Source organism: Pelodiscus sinensis, chromosome 7, assembly GCF_052426305.1.
Source record: "Pelodiscus sinensis isolate ZL-2025 chromosome 7, ASM5242630v1, whole genome shotgun sequence".
Lineage (NCBI taxonomy): Eukaryota > Metazoa > Chordata > Testudines > Trionychidae > Pelodiscus > Pelodiscus sinensis.
The window spans coordinates 57,350,677-57,371,466 of NC_143058.1; the positions used below are offsets into that span (position 1 = coordinate 57,350,677).

The 20,790-nt window shown below is 42.2% G+C and overlaps 1 protein-coding gene across 4 annotated transcripts in view; it reads right to left on the minus strand.

The window, feature by feature from the left end:
- Positions 1-1,288: 1,288 nt before the first annotated feature.
- The window catches only part of NBEAL1 (neurobeachin like 1), a 166,462-nt gene continuing 146,960 nt past the window's right edge, over positions 1,289-20,790 (minus strand). For all 4 annotated transcript variants that reach the window (XM_075933832.2, XM_075933831.2, XM_075933830.2 and 1 more), the window contains 7 exons: positions 14,704-14,876; positions 13,538-13,632; positions 11,026-11,142; positions 9,987-10,148; positions 8,899-9,047; positions 7,916-8,051; positions 1,289-5,384 (listed from right to left, as the gene is read on the minus strand). In XM_075933832.2, coding sequence (XP_075789947.2) covers positions 5,283-5,384; positions 7,916-8,051; positions 8,899-9,047; positions 9,987-10,148; positions 11,026-11,142; positions 13,538-13,632; positions 14,704-14,876 — 934 coding nt within the window. In that variant the 3' untranslated portion in view covers positions 1,289-5,282. The remainder of the gene's footprint in view (positions 5,385-7,915; positions 8,052-8,898; positions 9,048-9,986; positions 10,149-11,025; positions 11,143-13,537; positions 13,633-14,703; positions 14,877-20,790) is intronic.

Consider the following 20,790-nt stretch of genomic DNA (forward strand, 5'->3'; position numbering starts at 1 on the left):
TATATTTAATAAAGAATCTTAGCATTTTGCCTTAATAAAATATCAGATTAGTTTAATATAGCCCTTGAAAAGAAAACAATGTAACCTAGTCTCATACTCTACTGTACTGCAGTCCATAAATCAAGTAACCAACAAGATAAAATCTTTTTCAAATGGATGATCACTATATATGGAATCTCAAGTAAGGACATGTAAAGCTAATAGGTCTTATAAAGATTTACCTAAGGGAATTAGGTGGCCAGAACCCATTGAATTCCATTAAGACATACCCGTCTTAGCTTTGAGATCATTCAATGGCTATTCTCAAGACTGTGGGAATTTAAAAATGAGGAAAGGATCTTTTGTTTTAATCTTTTGCACTGCTGGAAAACTCTGCTTTAAGACATTAAAGGGGCTCATCAAAATAGTGAATTCAGCAGACTACTTAAAACCCCATATGTCATTTAAATTTAAAATTTTGTAGTACAGGCAGTCCCCGACTTATGCGGATCCGACTTATGTCAGGTCCGCAGTTACGAACGGGGCTCGCCCCGGAGGACACGGACTGCGGGACCTCGTGGTCCTGCCGCCCGTGTACTCCGGGGCTTTCTCCGCGTCTCCCTGGTCTGCAGACCAGGAAGATGCGGAGCAAAGCCGCGGGGAGGCTCGGGCAGCGGGGCAGCCCAGGCGTGCCTGGGCTGCCCCACTGCCCGAGCCCTCCGCGGCTTTGCAAAGCCTCGGGGAAGCCGGCAGACCAGGGAGACTGGGAGCAAAGCCGCAGAGGACCCAGGCGGCGGGACCGCGGTGCGTCTCGGTCCACCGCCCGCGTCTTCCTGATCTGCTGAGGTGGGGGGGCACAGCTAGTACGCCCCCCCCCCAGCAGACTAGGCTTTTCTCCGGACTCCTGTGGCAGAGCAGCTGGGGAGCTGCCGGTTGGTCCCGCAGCGCCGCTCTGGGCGCTACTGGACCAACCCGGCAGCACCCCAGCTGTTCTGCCCCAGGCGTCCTGATTCAGCCGCTGCTGGTCAGTTTCAGCAGTGGCTGAATCAGGACGCCTGGGGCAGAGCAGATGGGGTGCTACTGGGTTGGTCCAGTAGCGCCGAGGAGCAGCACTACTGGAGCAACCCAGCAGCACCCCAGCTGCTCTGCCCCAGGCATCCCTAAGTCAGCTGCTGCTGAAACTGACCAGCGCTGACTACAGGAAGCCCGAGGCAGAGTTGCTCTGCCCCGGGCTTCTTGGAATCAGCTGCTGATCAGTTTCAGCAGCAGCTGACTTGGGGACGCTTGGGGTTCTTAAGTTGATTCTGTATGTAAGTCGGAACTGGCGGTCAGTTTCAGCAGCGGCTGAATCTGGACGCCAGTTCCGACTTACATACAGATTCAACTTAAGAACAAACCTACAGTCCCTATCTTGTACGTAACCCGGGGACTGTATTTGTATTAAAGCAGGTCATGAAGAAAAGCTTTGCTTAGATGAAGGTCTGGATTAATCAAAGACGTAAGTGGGTGCTTTCTAAATCAAGGGCCCCTTTCACAAACATTTTAAATTAGAGGAAAAGATTGTTTAAACAGAGTGCTTGAGTGTTTGTGCTAGTGTGAGAAGGTAGGTAGTTTATGGTAGGGAAAGTTTCAAAGACTGCACAAGATGAATCTGATACACAGAAAATAAAACATTGATGCAATATAACTCATGTATTTTTTTACTTTTAACTTGGACAATGAGCATATAACTCTTTGAACGTTGGCATTTCCCAAATGAATGCCTAGTATGATATCAGATAACATTCTCAACAGTACATAAAGACAGTAAAAAATAATGACCATCACTGAGGCTTGCAACATAAACTGATAAAGAAAACTAACAAATTTTATTACAAAAACTGTTCTAAGCACTTCTCCAGACCGTAAGTGGATGTGGCTGAATACTGCTAACTACTGAATCTAGTTTAAAAATCATGAGAAGTCCACATCCAGCTTTTAAAAAAAATCTGTATGTTTGCATTGCTGACATTTAACTTTTCTTTTAAGACTCCCTCACAGGTAAGCAATTTTTTTTCTGTTTCCATCGATATCACTGTGGCCCCAATACTTAAACAAAAACCAGAACACCTAGAAAGGAGTGTTGAAAAATTCTTAGTGTTATTAAACAACTATGTAGTCAGACTAGCCTGATCTGAATTCAGAGTCAGAACTGCATCAAGGTACAGCTTTACTTTCTAAAAAAGAAAGTTAAATAAATAAATCTTAGTGTAAAGAGACTAAAGAAGAAAAGTTGTATTTTGATAACCATTTTTCCTCTGAGAAGAGGGAATGAAATCCAGGAGCTCTATTAGCTTGAAGACCCATCAGAAATACAAATTTAAATCCTAGAAGTGCAGTGCATTAATTCAGTGTCCACTGTTCAATGTGGATTGCAAACCAGCCATCACTACAACCACAAAAAAGTTGCATACTTAATTCAAGAAAAATGCCAAGAAAATAAACAAAAACAGGTGAAACACCAAACTAAGTTCTTCTCTCAAGTACAAACTACAAGTACTCTTTTATTTATAGCTTCCTTTTAAAGATAAAGTATAGGCAACTCAAGATATGCAGAGTGCTGCTGGAAGACAGACATTGTTAGTTGAGAAATCTGATTGTTGCTGGTTCATGAAAAGAACAGACTGGAATTTAAGGAGGACATTTTCATCCTCAAGGGACCAGATGTCCAGCTATGGCCAATCTGTACAAAGTGCAAGTAGTATGTAAATGCAGCTTACCATTCACCATTGTACACTCATGATCTTGCTGCTGTTTTGTGCAGGGTTGTTCCCTTAGTGCCAAGACAGAGCATTGTGAGGGTTGTGCTAATTTAGACCAGCAGCTAACATTTGTGAGGCTTAATTAATGCTTTAAAGCACCAAAATCCATGTATTAAAAACTGTTTTATATTCATATTATCTTTATAATACAAAAATGCCCACATCTCTCCAATTTCTAAACTTACATTACATTTTGTGGAGGTTGACCAGTTTCCCTGATTTTCTTAAATGGATACAAATGCTAAAATTTTCACTAGTTCAAAAATTTAAAAAAAACAAAAACAAAAAAAAACCCTTTGCATAAAATACCTAAAACAAAGATGCTTTCAAAAATTCACCTATGAACCTCTCTGCACAAATGACAACAGAAAGACTTAAGTTCTGGCCAAGCATTACAAAGAACATTAACTTTCTAAATTTCTCCACTTTGATCCTTCTAGTCAGTCTTGTAGTTTAAAAAAATTCCAAATATACACATTTAAACTCTTAAATGTACAGTTATAAATCCATCAATATAATACCACTTAACTACCAAAGTTACACATTCAGAACTGATTCTTCTAAATTTCTGTCTTGATATCTCTTCAAAATCTCTTGTGCAATTACAATAGACAAACTTACTTCACATTCACATCCACTCTTAATACTTACAGAGTTTCCTTGGCATTGTTATTGTATCAGAAACTAGTTAATTTCTTTTCATGTAGCCTTTCTTCTCATGTCCAAAACTCATTGCAAGGGGGGGAGGGTAAAGAGGAGAGGTGTCAGAGAGAAATGGGGTTAAATACCATACTTACATGGGCCACAGAGAAATGTTTCCATTTCCTCAATTTTCCAACTTATCTGATCTGCCACAGCAATTAGTTAAATGTTATAGCTATCCATAATCTTGTCTAATTTGTTCACTGATCAGATAATTTGAAAGTATCAACTAAAACAAGCAATACAGTTCTTTAGTTAGTAATACGGTCATTAAAATATTTACTCTATAAAAGCATAATACAGGATCATTATTTTCTTTATGAAATTAAGAATGGGAAGCTGGTTTCAGAAAAAATGTGTCCTTGAAAAAGTGATTACTGTTTCCTTAGATTCTCAACAAATATGGAACTACAAGTGAAAGAAATTAGACTACATTGTATGAGATTTCTTTGATAGATCAACAGCTTTCCAATCTTAGGGGAAATCTGACCGTATTTAGAAAAGATACAACACTTACTCATATCCATAAAAAATAATATAAGGAAGAGGGGAGGGTGTCAGAAATATTAACTAAATCAATTCTGTATCTGCATTGGCTACAGAGACCTCTTGTTTCTATTACTGTAAGGGAACAATATTTCCCACTATTTACATAATCATATTCCCCACCTAAAAAAATTAAACATTTGCCCTGAAGGTACTCTCAAGAGTACTTCAGCTTTTGAATATTTTTTTTTGTTGTTTACTGTATTTTCAGGGCTACAATGTCTTCTTCCGCCACATACTAAACACGTGCATCAAAAACACCTCCAAAATGTACACAGTATGTGGATATTTCTAATTACTTCTCCAGCAACATGAATATGGCTAAACCAAGTTACTTGTTTGACAAATATAAAACCAAAAGACAAGATACGGTAAATGTAAATTATGATGCAGTTTTTCAGGTGATCTAAACGTTGACATTAGACATTTTGGTTTGCCGTAATTACATTATTAATGATACAAAACAACTTAATCTTAACAGACATAGAAATGTGATTCTCAGACCCTCTGTATTAATACAAGAACATAAAAGGGATTTCTATATGTGTTGCTATGCCAAACAGCATAAAGAATTTTCTGCAGCAAATTTTCACCCTACCACAGTCCCTATGAGATTCTTATTCATTTTTGTACTTCAATTAAACCATTTCCGACAATCAAGTAGTGTCATTGAGGTGCTCCTTGAAGAATAATCTACTGAGATTCTCTCAGGAGCCACACAATAGGAGGTTATTAATAATCTACAAAGTATACAGCAAGCCGATTGGTCTGAAAAATATATCTGAAGTCATAACTCTCAACTGTCCCAATTTCATCAGCATATCTGCAAATTAAGGAATTTTAAGTTTATTATCCTTGAATTACAAAGATGTCAAGGTGTAAATGGGATATTTTCCTTGAATTTGAGTTAGTATCTTCCAAGTAAGTAATGAACATCTAGCATTATTCCCCAGGATAGGATATCATTTGTATTTTAATGCACTTAGAGGTCTTTTTGTGAAACTCAGTTCCAGAACATTAACTAGAAAAAGTTCCACTGCTACCAAATCAATGTAATTAGGAACAAGTTATAAAAGCAGATGGACTAATTTGCATGTTTGCATATGTAAATTACTGTACCTCTCCCATACGTTGGTCTTCAACTGACTGTAAAGGATAAGTCCCTGAAACACTTATCAGAAAGTTGAGAGATATGTTTAGAGTGACCAAAAAACTAAAATTTCTGGAATCCATGAGAGAATTCAGAAGCAGCAATCACTTGGAATCTTGAGTGTTATATTCAGTCTCTCCCGATGAAATCTGGCTGAGCCGTTTGCTTGATCCCCAAAGCTTTCGGGAAAGCTGACCTGAGCGCATCTGTTTAAAGTAATCCAGAGAAAAAGGAGGGGGAAAGGATAAGGTGGATAAATTAAAAAAGGAACTTCAGACGCTGATTCTGGAGAAGTGCAGACAATACAAGGTATTGCACAAACACAAAATTATAGCAACATAAATTATTTCAAACAAAAAAGGTAACGTTTTCAGATGATTCTTGGATTAGCACAAAAAATAAAGAATTTTTTATTATTATCTTTTCCACTTTTGAACACTTAATGCAAAACTGTCAGGCAAGCCAGGTCTCATATTTTACCTATTTTAAAATTGTTCTTATCTGGATTTTAAACTGCTATTTTGTTAAAAAAGAAAAAAAATTGCCAAGTGGAAATGAACAAAATTAGTAGGAAGAACATTTTAAGAAGGAATCACTAGAAATGAAGAGTGCTAAAATAGGAGAAAGAGAGAGGAGTTCTCATAATGCCAAATTTCTAGACTTCCACTGATCCTAGGTGAAATGTTCAGTGCAAGAATTATTACACAAATTTAATCTATAGTGAATATTCTATAAATAAAGACAACAAGCTGTTCAAAGTGATAACAAAAGGCAATGTTAAATTATGGGTCTTGTGAATTTATATAATATTTGAATATGACAGTATTGTATCAGAAACTTTTAATTAACTTCATATCTACCCAACCAGGGATTATCCGGTCTGGCAGTGGACCGGAATAGGAAATCCCTTATGGTTAAAGAAAATCATCTCTTAGTGACACAAAATTCAGAAAAGTGTATTGATACTCATAATTTCAGAAATTAAGTTTTGTGTCGTAAGTCTGGCAGATTCTGTTTAGTCGCTCAACATAAATCATAGCATCAGTGTCCAACAGAGGTCTCAGCTCAAATGGGACAATTCTGCAGACTTCTGCAGTGTTCTAACCAACTATATTGTTTTCCATACCAGAACACACATTCATCATACTCCATCTCTGATTGTCAAAGCATAAAAGCAAAAGTTCAGCCTTTGTCCCAACAGCACTATTATGTGCAATAATGTAAGTAGAAAGAACCTCCTTGTGTTCTAAGGCTAAATACAGTATTCACCACTGAAGCCCAAGTAGTAACAGAGATTATGTAGGAAAAGTCCTTAATTTCTCCATATTTTACTTGTCAAATAAAAATGTTAATACCTTTTAAACAATTATTTTTACAAATCAAAGGAAACAGGAAAATATGGGATAAATGTTGTCCCTTCCATTACTGTTTTTAATCTGTATATAGATTTACAGATATCAATCCTCCAAATGCTCTGAATTATAAACTGAAAACATTGATAAATCTTATGGAAAAACCTGCTTATACTTCGGAGGAAACCAACCCTAGCAACATAGTAAAGTGGGGAAGTCAGATTTCTTTGTTATTAATCAAATTTCGTTTAAGTCTCAGCTAATGAATGACAAATTTCAGCCTAGCAAAGAGTTTTTCTAAGACTGGAAAATATTTGTAAAAGACTGGTGATTTTTCAAAAGTATTTTATCTACAACACAAGATCCATTAATTCTAAAACAGAAAAAGTGGTTTAACTTGAAATTGATGGAAGCATTGCCAGCAATTTCAATAGAAGCAGGATCAGGCTCTCATTCTGTGAAGACCTTAAGCAGGCTATATTTTAATAAACCTTGTGTTCCCTTAACTAGAAAAATTTCAGACATCTGAACTATGATGCCAATATGGTTTCAATATTAATGAAACATGTTACTTAAATAAATACTTTTCTAGCAAATACTGACCGTCAAGTAGAGCTTTTCTCAATTTAAAGTCACACTGCTGGATATAGTAATTGATAGGAGGAACTTTCACATTTAAAATATACCGTAGCACTCCAGAGATACAGAAAGCCTAACCCTGCCCCCACCCCCTTCATAATATCAGTGAAATACTTTGACAGAGGTGCTACAAGAAATAATTATTGTGAAACCCCTGTTTTCAACATGACAAAGTGGATATTATTATTTTACATATGAATGCTCTGTAATAGAGGAGGCTACACAGGGTATCTTTGTGCAGTTACAACAAGAGATTCTGAATGGTGAGAAATAGCGTTGTTGTTTTTTTAAAGGTACGCAACAGTAGTAGATGGTATCTGACACAGGCCAAAACTTAAAAGAAAGTAGCTCGTTCTTTTGTGTTTCCAATATTCTTCTGGGAAGTTACTTCATGACTTATAACAAAGACATCACATACTATTCAGAACTTGTCTCTGAGAAGTGATGTACAACACTAGCACAATTCAGAAAATGTTAGTTACTCTCACCTTTGGTTATTAAACTATTAGTGACAAAGTCAGCAGGTTAGTCCAACTGAGTCTGCTTTTTCCCCATCTGCATTCTCTATATTCTTTTAGAGAAATCTCTGCACAAAGCCATCTCAAAACTTATTTCTTCCCCACTGAAAACTCAAACTTGCTCTTAAATTTGCCCTGCCAGAGAGGAGACCACTTGCTCAACTGGAAAGCAGAAATCAGTGAATTTCCCACTGTTCGGTAGACAAAGTTCTTGATGGTGGGTTTTACCTCAGCTGGCTTGCCAACACCAACGACAATCAACTTGCCATCCTCCAAGCCTACAAGGATGTGGCTGTATTCTTTTGTAACAGAAATGCAGTGAATCGGCAGTCGCATGGCTAAGGGGGAGATGCTGAGGTTCAGGCTGAAACAAGTAAAACCACATAAAATATATTCAATATTTATCTGCTATACATTACACATAATGGATAGAGCCAAACTACAGCTAACCCCCTGATAATGAACTCAAGATACAGTGAAACCCCATTTTATGTTTCAATACACTGTAATTTAAGTTGCAGTGCACGTCTACATAGCGGGTCAAATCCCATCCCTAGAATATAGGTTTAGTAACAGGATTGAGCACTGGTGACAATCACTAAAGAAAGAAATCTTCTCTGCAGAGTGACAAGAGAGCAGACTTAGTGCTGCAGTTTCCCGTAGCAGGTGTGTTTCTTCCTTCTGGGGCAAGAGCCAATGAATCTGCATAACAGAAAGAACAGGGAATTCTAAACTGAAGTTACAGATGCACAACATTGGCTTGATTCTGCAAGGAACTGAGCCCTGAGCTCCCACTCACTTTGATAGGAATCACTGATACTCAGCATCTTGCTGGATCAAGCCCCAAGTCTGCATCCAACTCTTCCCCTTTCTGGACACTGAGAATGACACTCTCAGTTTTGGGATAAGGCTGTCAGTGTGGTCATGCACCAAACATGGCATCCCTAGCTGACAAATCTTTCTGACCCTCCAGTGTCCAGAAAAGTCAAATAGGATCATGGAAAAGCATAAAGGGTCCCAGTTGTAATTTTCAATTTCCTTTGTAAATTGATTTTCTAATATCAGGGGACAGGTCAATGATAGATTAGTCATTTTTGAAAATAATATGATCTTCACATCATACACTAATACTTGTATGTAAATAAACCACTATATGCTAATCTTATATAAGATTATATGCAATGATAATCTTATTGATGCTATTTTGTTACCTGTAGAGATCTCGTATAGAAAGAAATCCTTGTAGGCTCCCCATCACTATGTATTCACCAGTCACACACACGTCTGACACTTCCTCCTTTAGACTCTCAGAGCCCAAATACTTCCCGTTCACAGAATAGAGATGTAATGCATTCTTATCCTTAAGAGATTAAAAGGAAATTACTTATGAAAGATTAATAAATCCCTAATTAATTATACCTTTAGCTTGTTAATAGGAATTTAACCAAGCTTGGTAGTAACCTAAAGCTATTGGCATCTGATAGCAGTTTGTAAAATGCAGTGTTTGTTTATCTGTTTACCATATTACAGTCTGATCTGTGGGCATGCTTGATAAACTTACAAATATATTCATACTTAAATAGCCTCTGGCACTCACCCACAGAGAGCACTACTTCTACAGCAACATGAATACAACAAAAAAGTAATAAGCACCACCAAACAGAACCAGTACCAGTCTCCTCATTCCCAGCTTCATCTGCCCTGCCAAATCCTACAGGGCAAGGAGAAAAGCTGGGCCTTGCAGCATGTCCTGAAAGTTAATCATAGGCTGTTACCATTAGGTACAAGCCTCTTTCCAATTTTTATTCTTACCATTAGTTACAAGCCTGGGCTCATCAGTTATGCATGTGGTTATACACAGCACTTCCACCTGTGGGGCAGGCAGGAGCTAGTGCATGCGGGGAGCTGGCTTTTAAGCTGGCTCCCTGCAAGCACCAGCTCCTGGGGAGCCACCTGCCACCCCCCCTCTGCCCCCTGGCAGCATGTAAACATGTAACCCCTGAAAAATAAACACATTTTAACATCCCTATTACACAAGCCATTATCAACAGAGGCATTCCTATGCTGAGCAGACAGTGAAAATAAGTTACAATTTCAACCCTAAAGGTTGTCCCTTTAGGTTAGGCTGTCCCTCTTGATGTTTGAGAAACATTGGTTGCATCTGTGGGGCAGTATGCACTCAAATTTCCCAAGAAACTATCTCTACTAAATTTAAAAAAAACAGGTACATTTAGGTTTAATGTTTACAGCAAACCACACACCAGCATTCTATGATGTCAGGTTGAAACTTGTGAAGTACCTTGAGAGAAGTCTTTCCTTCTATACTTGTGTGAACAACTATGTGTCCTTCTGAGGATACTGCCAGGTTGGGAACAGTCAACAGAAGGGAACTCTCACAAGGGGGTCGCAAAGTCCTCATGTACTGACCTTTCCCAATAGTGTGAATAATCACAGTGCTATCCTGTAAAGACAAAAAACTCAGTGCTATTTCTTTATGGTAATATTTACATAAGGTATTTATTTGAAGTAAGGGCAAAGAACATTTAAAAAGATCTGAAGGTGTAGCTGTAGTAGTAGTATTGAAGAAACAACTACAGGCATCAGACAGGAATCAAGTCCCCACTCTGCTAGGCACTGCTAGACACAGAGGGAGGAGAAGAGAATCTTTACAGTCTCAGCATGTGAGGAGACAACAGGTGGAGAAAAAAAACCAAATGTGTGTGAGGAAGGAGGCAAAGATAGCCATGAAACAAATTACATTTCATATAGAAAGTAGCAGTCACAGGACACCCACTGTCTAGCCATTATCAAGTGTCTTGGAAGCATCAGGCAAAGCAGTGAATTATCAGGAAGCCAAAACGGTGACTTTACAGATCTTTCATGGGGCGCCACCTCCCATGCCTAACGGGTGAAATGGGACAAAATACAAAAGTGGTTGAGGTAAAACTGGGCTATTTAGTGATGAAAGCGGGCAGAGTGGAAACAGAGGTCAAGAGCTTGATAGAACAGGATGAGCCTCAGAGATAAAGGCAAGTAGTTTGCCTTTGCTGAGGGAGCAAAGGAGTTCTGTAGCATAAGTATTCTTGTAGGAAATTTGATTTCAGATGATTATATATACTTCAAACTTTCATCTGTCTGAAAGAGGTGTGGTCTATACTGTGGAGAAATGGATGAGAATAACTGAACTATACAATGTGTAACCGTATTGATGTGAAGCAATACACTTCCTCCTTATCCAAAAGGAAAAAGAGAAAATTAGGTAACAAAAGTTTTTTCAGGCTACCCTAATCCCAGTAGTAAATATCACTCTTTTGAAAAAGAATCATGAAGACGCTTACCCTGGCTCCAGACACCACCATGTCCAGTTCAGTGCTGATGCTAACACTGGATACCTCATCCGTATGTCCATATAGAATCTGCAAGGGTTTAGGTGCCAGGCCCGTAGGAACTCCTCCCTGATATCAACATAAAATGTACATTTATAGATTATCTCATAGTTGAATAACACATGCAGGATTATCTTTAACATCACATCAATGTAGGCCAAACATCACACCTTACTTCTATTGTTGCTCACATGTTTATAGCATCCCAAGTCAGCATCCCTTTTTGTGCCACAAGGATGAATTAAAGTCTTTTAATATTTGAGTTTACTGCCTTCTTCATAATGTAATTAAAGGAAGTGAATACTATTTTGCATAAAAGTTAGTCTGACCAAATAAAATAAATAAGCAGAGCTGGTTGGGGCAATTTCTGACAAAACCAAATGTTTTCCACAAGAAAATTTTGATTTTTCCTAAAACTTTCAATTTTCCATAAGGAAAACCTAACTGAAATATTTCATTTCAGATCAATTCAATGTAGAGTGGAATACTCTGGTTTTCTTAATTGACCAGAAACCAGAAACTCTGATAGATGTATGCAGTGAATAAAAAATCCTGCAGTCACTTAGCCAGGTACCACTTTTGCCATGCACTAGTCACTGAACATTTATAGTTGCTTTCAGGAAGAAAGTAGGGGGTGCAAATGGAGCCAAACCCGGAAAGGTGAGCTTAGAACTCTCTTGTGGAAGCTAAGTGAAGTTTGAAATTTCCCCCTCACAGGTAATTCTGACATTTCAGCATTGATTTTTGTGCCAAATTAGGACTAAAATTTTAAATTCTGAAATTTTTGGCAATATAGAAATTATGAAAATATTTGATTAGGAAATATAAAAATTTTGACATATACAAATACATCCATTCTTTTATATGAGTCATGATTACATCTTGGCTGGATTACAGCTCCCATAATCCATCTAGTCATGTATTCACCATGCAGCTCAGGCAGAGAAATCCACATTTCATTATGGAGATGTTGCTCTCCAGGGAGCCCAGCCACTGGACGGAGCTAGGGGCCTAAATTTCAACTCCCATTAGACAATGTGTTAATAGTGAAATGCAGTGTTTTTAACTTGATGCTAAGCTAGATGTTATGTACCAATGTACGGACATTACAGCATCCTAACTGGATTTAGCTCTAAATGACTCTCATAAGACACAAGAAGAAACAAATCAGCTGTAGCTTGTAACAGTTCCATTTTCTCTAACAGCCTTAATAAATGCAACTTGCATATTGAGGAGTAGAGGTCTACAAAGACCATCTTGTAAACCAAGATAATCAAGGGATATCATAGGGCTGAGCAAAATTTTGTTAACTCTGAAAACTGATAATCTGCTGGTACATCAGGAGAAGATAATGATGCTAAAAGCCATTACACTTTGAGCCTCTTTAGTCTGGCAACTGTGGGACCTGATGCCGAACCAGAGAATTTGCCGGAGCATGGGACAAAAGGTGTCAAGTATCAGAGGGGTAGCTGTGTTAATCAATCTGCAAAAGGGGCGAGGAGTCCTGTGGCATCTCATGGGCAAAGACCCACTTCATCAGATACAGAAAGCTTATGCTCCAACACTTCGGTTAGTCTATAAGATGCCATAGGACTCCTCGCCGCTTTTGAACAAAAAGCCACTGGAAGACTGCTCCTGGGGTGCGGTAGAGGGCTGGCTGCCAGTGGCTTGCTGGCTCATGTTTTGGGACCACTGGGTCAGGGGCAGTGACTGCTGGCTCTGGGCTGGCAGACTTGGAGCTGGCACAGGCGCTATGGCCAGAGTCTACCCCTTTAAGGGCTCTGGGGTAGGGGGGAGGGAGAAGAGTTTCTTGGTTGAGGCCAGAGTGGCCACCAGGGCACCCTGGGAAGGCTGGAGGCCCCCTATTTCAAAATAAGTGTCTACGCAGCACTTATTTTGAAATAGCTATTTCGAATTTGGTGTTATTCCTCATAAAATAAGGTTTACCAAATTCAAAATAAGCGCTTCACTATTTCAAATTTATTTCGAAATAGCGGTTTGGCTGTGTAGATGCTAGAAAAGTTATTTCGAAATAAGGGCTGTTATTTCAAAATAACTTTGCTGTGTAGACATACCCTTAGAGACTAACAAAAAATAAATAGTATCATGAGCTTTTGTGGGCACAACCCACTTCTTCAGATCTTACTCCAGTCATCTGAAGAAGTGAGTTGTGTCCATGAAAGCTCATGATACTATATATTTTTTGTTAGACTCTAAGGCACTATAGGACCACTTGTTTTTTAAGTTTTTTTAAGTTATAGACTAACATGGCTACCCCTCTGATAATTTTCAAAGTTTATTTTGCCCTGCAAACATGAAAGAGAAAGCACGCAAAATAATCAATAAACAACAATTCTGATGAAACACTAATCAGTCTAAACATACTGGGCTGGTAGATTGGTAAACAAACACTAAAACAAAATCCTTCAAAAGGCTGCTTCTAAAGATACGCAGATATACTTACTTGCTGAACTATTTGCCATATCATACATGTTGTGTCTCTGGAACCTGAAATTAAATGGATTCCACAGAAATCTATGGCCAAACAAGTTACAATATCTATAAAGGAAATAAAACAATTATGTTTAGATGCAAAGTTAAGGTAAACATTTTATCTGGCTTTAAAACGGATTGACATTTGGTAGCAATATAATGCTGTGCAGTGTGCGAGAAACATAGTTACATCTGCAAACACACCAACTCTACATCAGGAATGTGAGATACATTTTCAAGACTAAATATTAGAGCCTGAGATCCTACTTGTAGTAATATGGCACTAGCCAGAAGCAGGACAAATGTTGAAAGTAATTATCTTTAAAAAATAAAGACTGTTTTTAATACACACCAGAGTGACTTATCATTGGAATGACCGTATAACTACTTGAGTGCATAGGTTTTCACTGGTACTACTTGAACCACAGAGTGAGATGGTAAAAATGGGAGAAACTAGTTTATTATCTTGTTACAATGTGACCCAAGTACCCCATCCTATTATCTTTTAGCAAAGAATGAGCCTTATCTCTCTCTATATTTTAGATAATTTATGTGTCTGTCCATCTGTGAGTCTCTTTATTCAAGAACTCCTTCTAAACTACAAGAGCTTGGACCACCCAATTTGGTTTGCAACTACCTCTTATCCTAACTTAGAGCACGGTCTAAGTTTGGTTGTGCCAGGAAAATGGGAAGTTTTCCATATCATGCAAAGAGAGGGGTCTGACAGCAGGGACAGTAACGCTGGGTAAATCCTCTAGTCCCGTGGTCCCCAACACGGTGCCCAAGGGCGCCATGGCGCCCGCGGGGGCATTTCCATGCGCCCGCCAGGTGCTCGGGGCTGGCCTGGCCCCGGGCGCGCAGCGCTGGGCGGGGGGAGCGCCGGCCCCGGGCATGCAGCTATGGGGGGGGGGGCGCCCCCAGGCATGCGACTATGGGGGGGACCGCTCCCGGGGTGCAAGTGTCCCCGCCCCCTGGCGCCCGGCGGGCGAACGGCCACACCCCCGGGCGCCCGACAACCTCGAAAGGTTGGGGACCACTGCTCTAGTCCTTTATAAAAGACTGAGTCAAAGCACCAGATCTGTGATACAAAAACCAAATATTTAATTTCATAATTCAAAATAAAAATAGTTTACTTACCCATGTGCCTAACATGCTGTCCAATTAGTTTGCCTTTTGTGAGTGATGTCACTCTGACACTATTGTCCCAATGTCCTCCACTGAACAGCAACTTTGCATCATAGGACACTACAAACAATTTAGAGGTGATCTCCAGGCCTGGAGCAAAAGGGCCACTCAGGCTACGTTGAGTTCTGTAAACAAATGTTACAGTTAAGATCTGCACTATGTATTATTATGCGCTGTAAAGAATATGTACCTAGGAACACTATGAATGAAATCCTGGCTCCCTGGTGTCAATAGGAAACTTCCCTTTGTCTTCAGCGGGGGCCAGGATTTCATGCTAAGTCTTTATAAAATATTCTACCTGGGTGGAATTTCTATATTATTTAACAGAACTTTTTTTTTCAAAATCACATGAAGATTACCACACATACCACCTCTTATAAACAATCAAAATGAGTGGTACATGCTATAATCTAAAATATAGTTCTAATGTGAAAAAGGATTAAAATGGTAGTTTTCTTTTTTGGGAACTCTACCTCTCATGTATTCAGAGTCATATCTATTCATTTTGATGACCAGTGTTTTAACTACTCTTGACACCTGTTAATGCTCTTCATTCCTCTTAGTCCGTCATCAGAAGAGTTGGTTAAATTCTAATTAGTTATCCTTGTGCAAACCCAGTGAATGCAATGGAAGTTGCGCAGATCTCACTGAAAACATAGCTGGAAGATACGAACTGTGAAGGGCCAAAATCCCAATAATATGTATATAAGAACTTGACCACAGTCTCTGTTAATCTTTCACGTATGCCCAAACTTCATGGGCCTGGCCTGAGCCTGAGGCCTAGCTAACAATGAACAAAACATGGCTAAAAAGAGAACAGAGATAAGCAGAAGACAGACCTTGTTTGTACAACTAGACATGAAACAAGTTGAGACAGCAGAACCCCAAGTGCAGGGCAGTAGTTGGGGCCTTATCGTGAATTAGAGACACATAACTCTTTGAGAGTGTCCTGGAAAGTCTGCCTGACAAGTTCAGGAGGATATAGCAGTGTATCCTCCCCACATACCAGCCAGCGTTCGGAGTGGGAAGACAGCCAGCATGAGTAATGATATCCATCCCTCAAAGATGCTAATCCTGTCTGAAGGGGTGTGATCGATAAACAAATTGCCAATGCTGTGTATTGTTTACTGTTCTCTTTAAGACCACAGAGGAATGTACCTGCGAGCAAACCTGTCTGGGTGATGCCACCCATCATTTCTATGGACCCAAAATCCGGATTTAATCTATTTACTGCAAAATGACACTTAAGCCATAACACCTGCTTATTAGCATACATGTAAACGTGAGCCATGGGTGGAGCAATTATGTAATCTTTTAGACGAGAGTTACTCACCTTGTGCAGTAATGTCTGTTCTTTGAGATGTGTGGCCCCATGGGTGCTCCACTCGAGGTGCTGGGCTCGTCCCGGCGCCGCAAACGGAGAATCTTCCCTAGCAGTAGCCCTGCTGGCCCGTGCATGTGCTCCTGCTGTCTCACGCCGTTACAGCTGAGCACGGGCTGGCTTCTTGTCAGTTTCCTCCCAACCGGAAGCGTCTGAAAGACGCTAAAAACAGGCGCTCCAAAGCAGTGAGGAGAGTGGGTCGTGGAGCACCCACGGGGACACACATCTCGAAGAACAGACATTACTGCACAAGGTGAGTAACTCTCTCTTCTTCGTCGAGTAGTGTCCCCGAGAGTGCTCCACTCAAGGTGAGTACACAGCAGTGGTCCAATGCTATCGGTGTGCTTCGGACTTATGACCTCTGCACTGTGGCCAAGACTGCTGTGCCACCGCTGAATCGTTCCTCAATATTTTCGTGAGGGCATAGTGTCTGGCGAAAGTAAGAGCAGATGACCAAGTTGCTGCACGGCATATGTCCTGCAAGGGCACACCTCTAAGGTAAGCTGTGGATGCGGCCATGCCTCTGGTGGAATGGGCGTGAGGCCCTCCCATTAAAGGTTCATGTCGTAGCGTGTAACAACGTGATGCAAGAAACGATTAAGTTGGAAATATGTTGTGCAGAGAGCTGTTGGCCTTTCGAATGCTCTGCCATGGCTATAAAAAGACGCCGAGACTTCCTAAAAGCATGTGTTCCGTCCAGGTAGAAGGCCAGCGCTCACCTGACGTCGAGTGTATGCAGACGTGAGTCTTCTGGTGAAGAATGTGGCTTCGGATAGAATGTTGGCAGGTTTATCGGCTAGTTTATATGAAAAGGAGACTTCACCTTCGGGAGGAAGGGAGGATAGGATGGACACGGAGCATTACACCATGCTCAGAAAATAGTGTGTATGGTGGATCGATGGATAGAGCTGCCAACTCACTAACTTGACATGCTGAAGTGATTGCCAGCAGGAATGACACCTTCATCGTGAGCACGCGCAAGTCACAAGTTGCTAACGGCTCAAAGGGGGGATGAGTTAGTGCGTCCAATATTAAAGCCAAGTCCCATGGCTCTGGTGGAATCCTGTAGGCTGGGTACGGGTTCCCGAGCCCCTTTAGAAACCTTTTAGTGAGCGGATGGGCGAACAGCAAATGACCGCTGATGGGAAGACGGAAGGCCGAAATTGCTGCCAGATGAACTTACAGCGAAGCAATTGCTAACCCCTCTTTAGGTGGAGCATGTAATCCAGGACCTGCTGCACAGGCAAGGAGAGAGGGTCAAAATTCCTCACCATACACCGAGATTGGAACCGATACCATTTGTAGAGGTAGGTCTTGTAAGTAGTTTGACACCTGCTGTTTATCAGCACATGCCTCACTGCCTGACAATAGGTCATTTCTGGCAGTTGGAGCCAGTTAGGAGCCACGCTGTCAGGTGCATGCAATCAATGTCCGGATGCACCATCGTCCCGTGCTGTTGGGATAGTAAATTGGACAGCCTCGGTCCATGATGAGGGAATTGGGCTCAGGGCGTGTGAACAAAAAGTCCATACCCTTTTGGTTTATGAAATATTTCTTATCCGACCTCTTATTAGTCGGTAAGGAAGCAGCTGGAATCTGCCAGATATCATTGGCAATCTCCAAGATAGCCTCATCAAAGGGGAGCGCCAGTTTCGATTTTTGTGAAGACTAAGTTCTTCAGCAAGGGGTGTTGCTTTTGCTGCACGTCCATAGTTTGAATGCCCTGAGATTGAGCAACCCTCTTAAAGAGCTCTTGAAATTGCTTATGGTCTTCCGCGGGAGATAGCTCCCCAGGGAAGACTGTGTCATCTGGCAACAATGATGAATGGTTGGCTGGAGAATCAGGGCTCTGTGGTTCCCTGTTCGGGGTATGATTGTCCTCATGTTCATCGTGGTTAGAAACTAAGGTAGTGTCCTCCGCAGGAGCTGGTAGAACTGCCGGAGAGGGTGCACCAAGCGCAGACGCTGGGCAACTGGATCGTGGAGATTGCGAACGCAGGTATTGCCTGCTATGAGATGAAAGATGGTCGTCATAGTAACGGTCATATCTCTGATGGTGATTTGGGGAACGTCTTGGTGAGTATCCTCTGGGTGTGTCGTATCAACGTGAATATTCAGAGGGTCTTGAGGATCTCAGTGAAATAGATCTAACAGAATAACAAGATGGAGAGTGAGAATAGCGAGAATAGTGACAGCGGTAGTGACGGCATGATGTCGAACGACGAGGTGACCTATGGTAATGATCTCTGGTGGAGGCATAATGAGGAGCGTGATGGTTGCCAGAGCAAGACGATGCTGGTGACCAGGGTCCTGGAGATAACACAGCTCGGTCTGGCGTGAGGGAAGGTGTCCGAACACATTGTGACTTACGTTGTGCCTGAGCCGGCACCGAAGAATCAAGAGGGGAAGACGGTGCCATTTGAAGTGGAGTGGCCGGCAATGAAGCAGCCCTGATAGAACAGCTGCCATGCGGATGAATCAGTGGTGCCAAAGGAGCTGACAGCTGTGCTGGTGCCGGAGGAGGCTGTACCGATGCTTGCCTGCGGTGCCAGAGTCGGTGCTGTTGATGCGGCATCGTGGAGAGCGTGGCTACAGAGGCTGGGACCGCAGTTGTGGGTGCCAGCAGGGCTGTGGTCATCTGCGCACATGCAGCATAAGCCGGTGCCGGGGCTTCAAAGCAGCCGTTAGAACCGTTGCTGGCTTCAAAGCAGCCGTTAGAACCGTTGCTGGTGCCGATTCTGCCCGCGGCCCTTTGAAAGGAGCTGGCATCAGGTCTTTGGGGCAGGCAAGGCTCGGGGCTGAGGCACTGTGGCCCTTGCCCGTCTTCTCTGCCAGTGCCTCGGCAACGTGCCAGAGGTGCCTGGTCTGTCCCCCACACTCACTCACTGCGATGGTCTAGCCGGCTTGTGGAGCTCTTTAGTGAATGAGCGAGCTGCGTGAGTCCCGGAGGCAGTGGAGGATAGCTCACTCCCATCAGGAGTCTGGAGGGCTTTATTAGATAAAATCACTCTAAGTCACATCTCACGATCGCGCCTGGCACGCGCTGTCAATTTCATAAAATGTGAGCACTTCATTGGGATGTACCCATCCCCCAGACATTTGACACAGCGCGAGAGTCCATCAGATGCAGGCATGGCATCCTGACACTGAGAAAATTCTTGAAGACAGGCATGGTTGTCTTTGGTAAATCGTAAAATCAACAGCTGCCCCCCCCCCCTTTTTTTTAAAGGCTACTGAACAACAAAATATGGGATTAGGATGGAAAATAAAGATTTTTTAAAAAACTATTAACAACTACACTAACTATGAACTGCCAAGTGGCAACTAAAGTCTCTAAAGTAAAATTCCCTTTTCTTCTCCTCGGGCCGGAGAGAGAGCACGTCCTAGGTCTGTCTGCGGCCGCGGACGGTTGAAAGGAAACTGACAAGCCGGCCCGCGCTCAGCTGTAATGGCGCGAGACAGCAGGAGCGCATGTGCGGGCCGGCAGGGCTACTGCTAGGGAAGATTCTCTGTTTGCGGTGCTGGGAGAAGCCCAGCACCTCGGGTGGAGCACCCTCAGGGACACTACTCAACGAAGAATATTGGCTTATTGTGCTAATTTTGTCTTGCTGCTAGAACCTATCCAGGGGCTCAGGAACTGCCATCCTGTGGCTTCTCTATGCCCATTGGCACCCTATATAATCTATAGTAATCCATTGTTTGGCAGTCTCACTGACCCTAACACTTTGCCAGTGCTGTGTGTAATAAACCCTCGTGTTTGGATCTATATGGTGTTGAACTTCTGTTCTTTTAAATTGCACAGGTGCCACATCTGCAGAATATTTATTATGAACCAGTCAATTAGCCCGTCATAAGACGGGATTTTCAGGTCACTCCTCCACATCGGTCTTCTCTCCTGAGCCTCCGGTCTCTTGCTCCGTCTCTCTCTCTCTCCTTCTCCTACTGCCTCCCCCTCTCTCTTTCAGCTCTTCTCCGCCTCCTGCTTCTCTCTTTCTCTTCTCCTCTCCCTCCTGCCTCTCACTTGGGGGAACGCGGAGCCCAAACGGCCGTTTGGGCTCCACACTCCCTGTGCTGCTCGGGGAGCATGGAGCCGAAATGGTCGCTTGCGCCACTTGCTCCCATGCAGCGGCATGGCTGAGCGGCGCAGAAGGCAGCAGAGCACCACGGCAGGAGGCGAAGGGGGGCGGGATGGTGACGTTCACGGCCAGGGGGCGGGGCCTGGAGCCGCTCTCACACTGCATGTCTCCACCCTGCCCCCCTTCACCTCCCGCTGTGGCGCTCAGCTGACTTCTGCGCTGCTCAGCCAGACCGCCGCGGGGGAGCAAGCGGCCGTTTGGGCCCTGCACTCCCCATGCAGCACGGGCCGCCCAGAGGGAAAAGCCAGCATTTCAGCGTTACAGACTCTCAGACACTGGGCTTATATATATATCATGATGATACATGAGAATAATGAAGCAAGTTTGACTCTCAGATGCCAGGATGAGTTTTGCAGGGCTGGCAATTAGAAAAAGTTGGACTGAAAATCAACAAGACACAATGAAGACAGAATCCTACATTTGATGGTCAATTTCCATAGAATCATAGACTAGGGTTGGAAGAGACTTTAAGATGTCTAGTCCAATGCACTGCTCAAACAAGCACCGGCCCAAACTAAATCA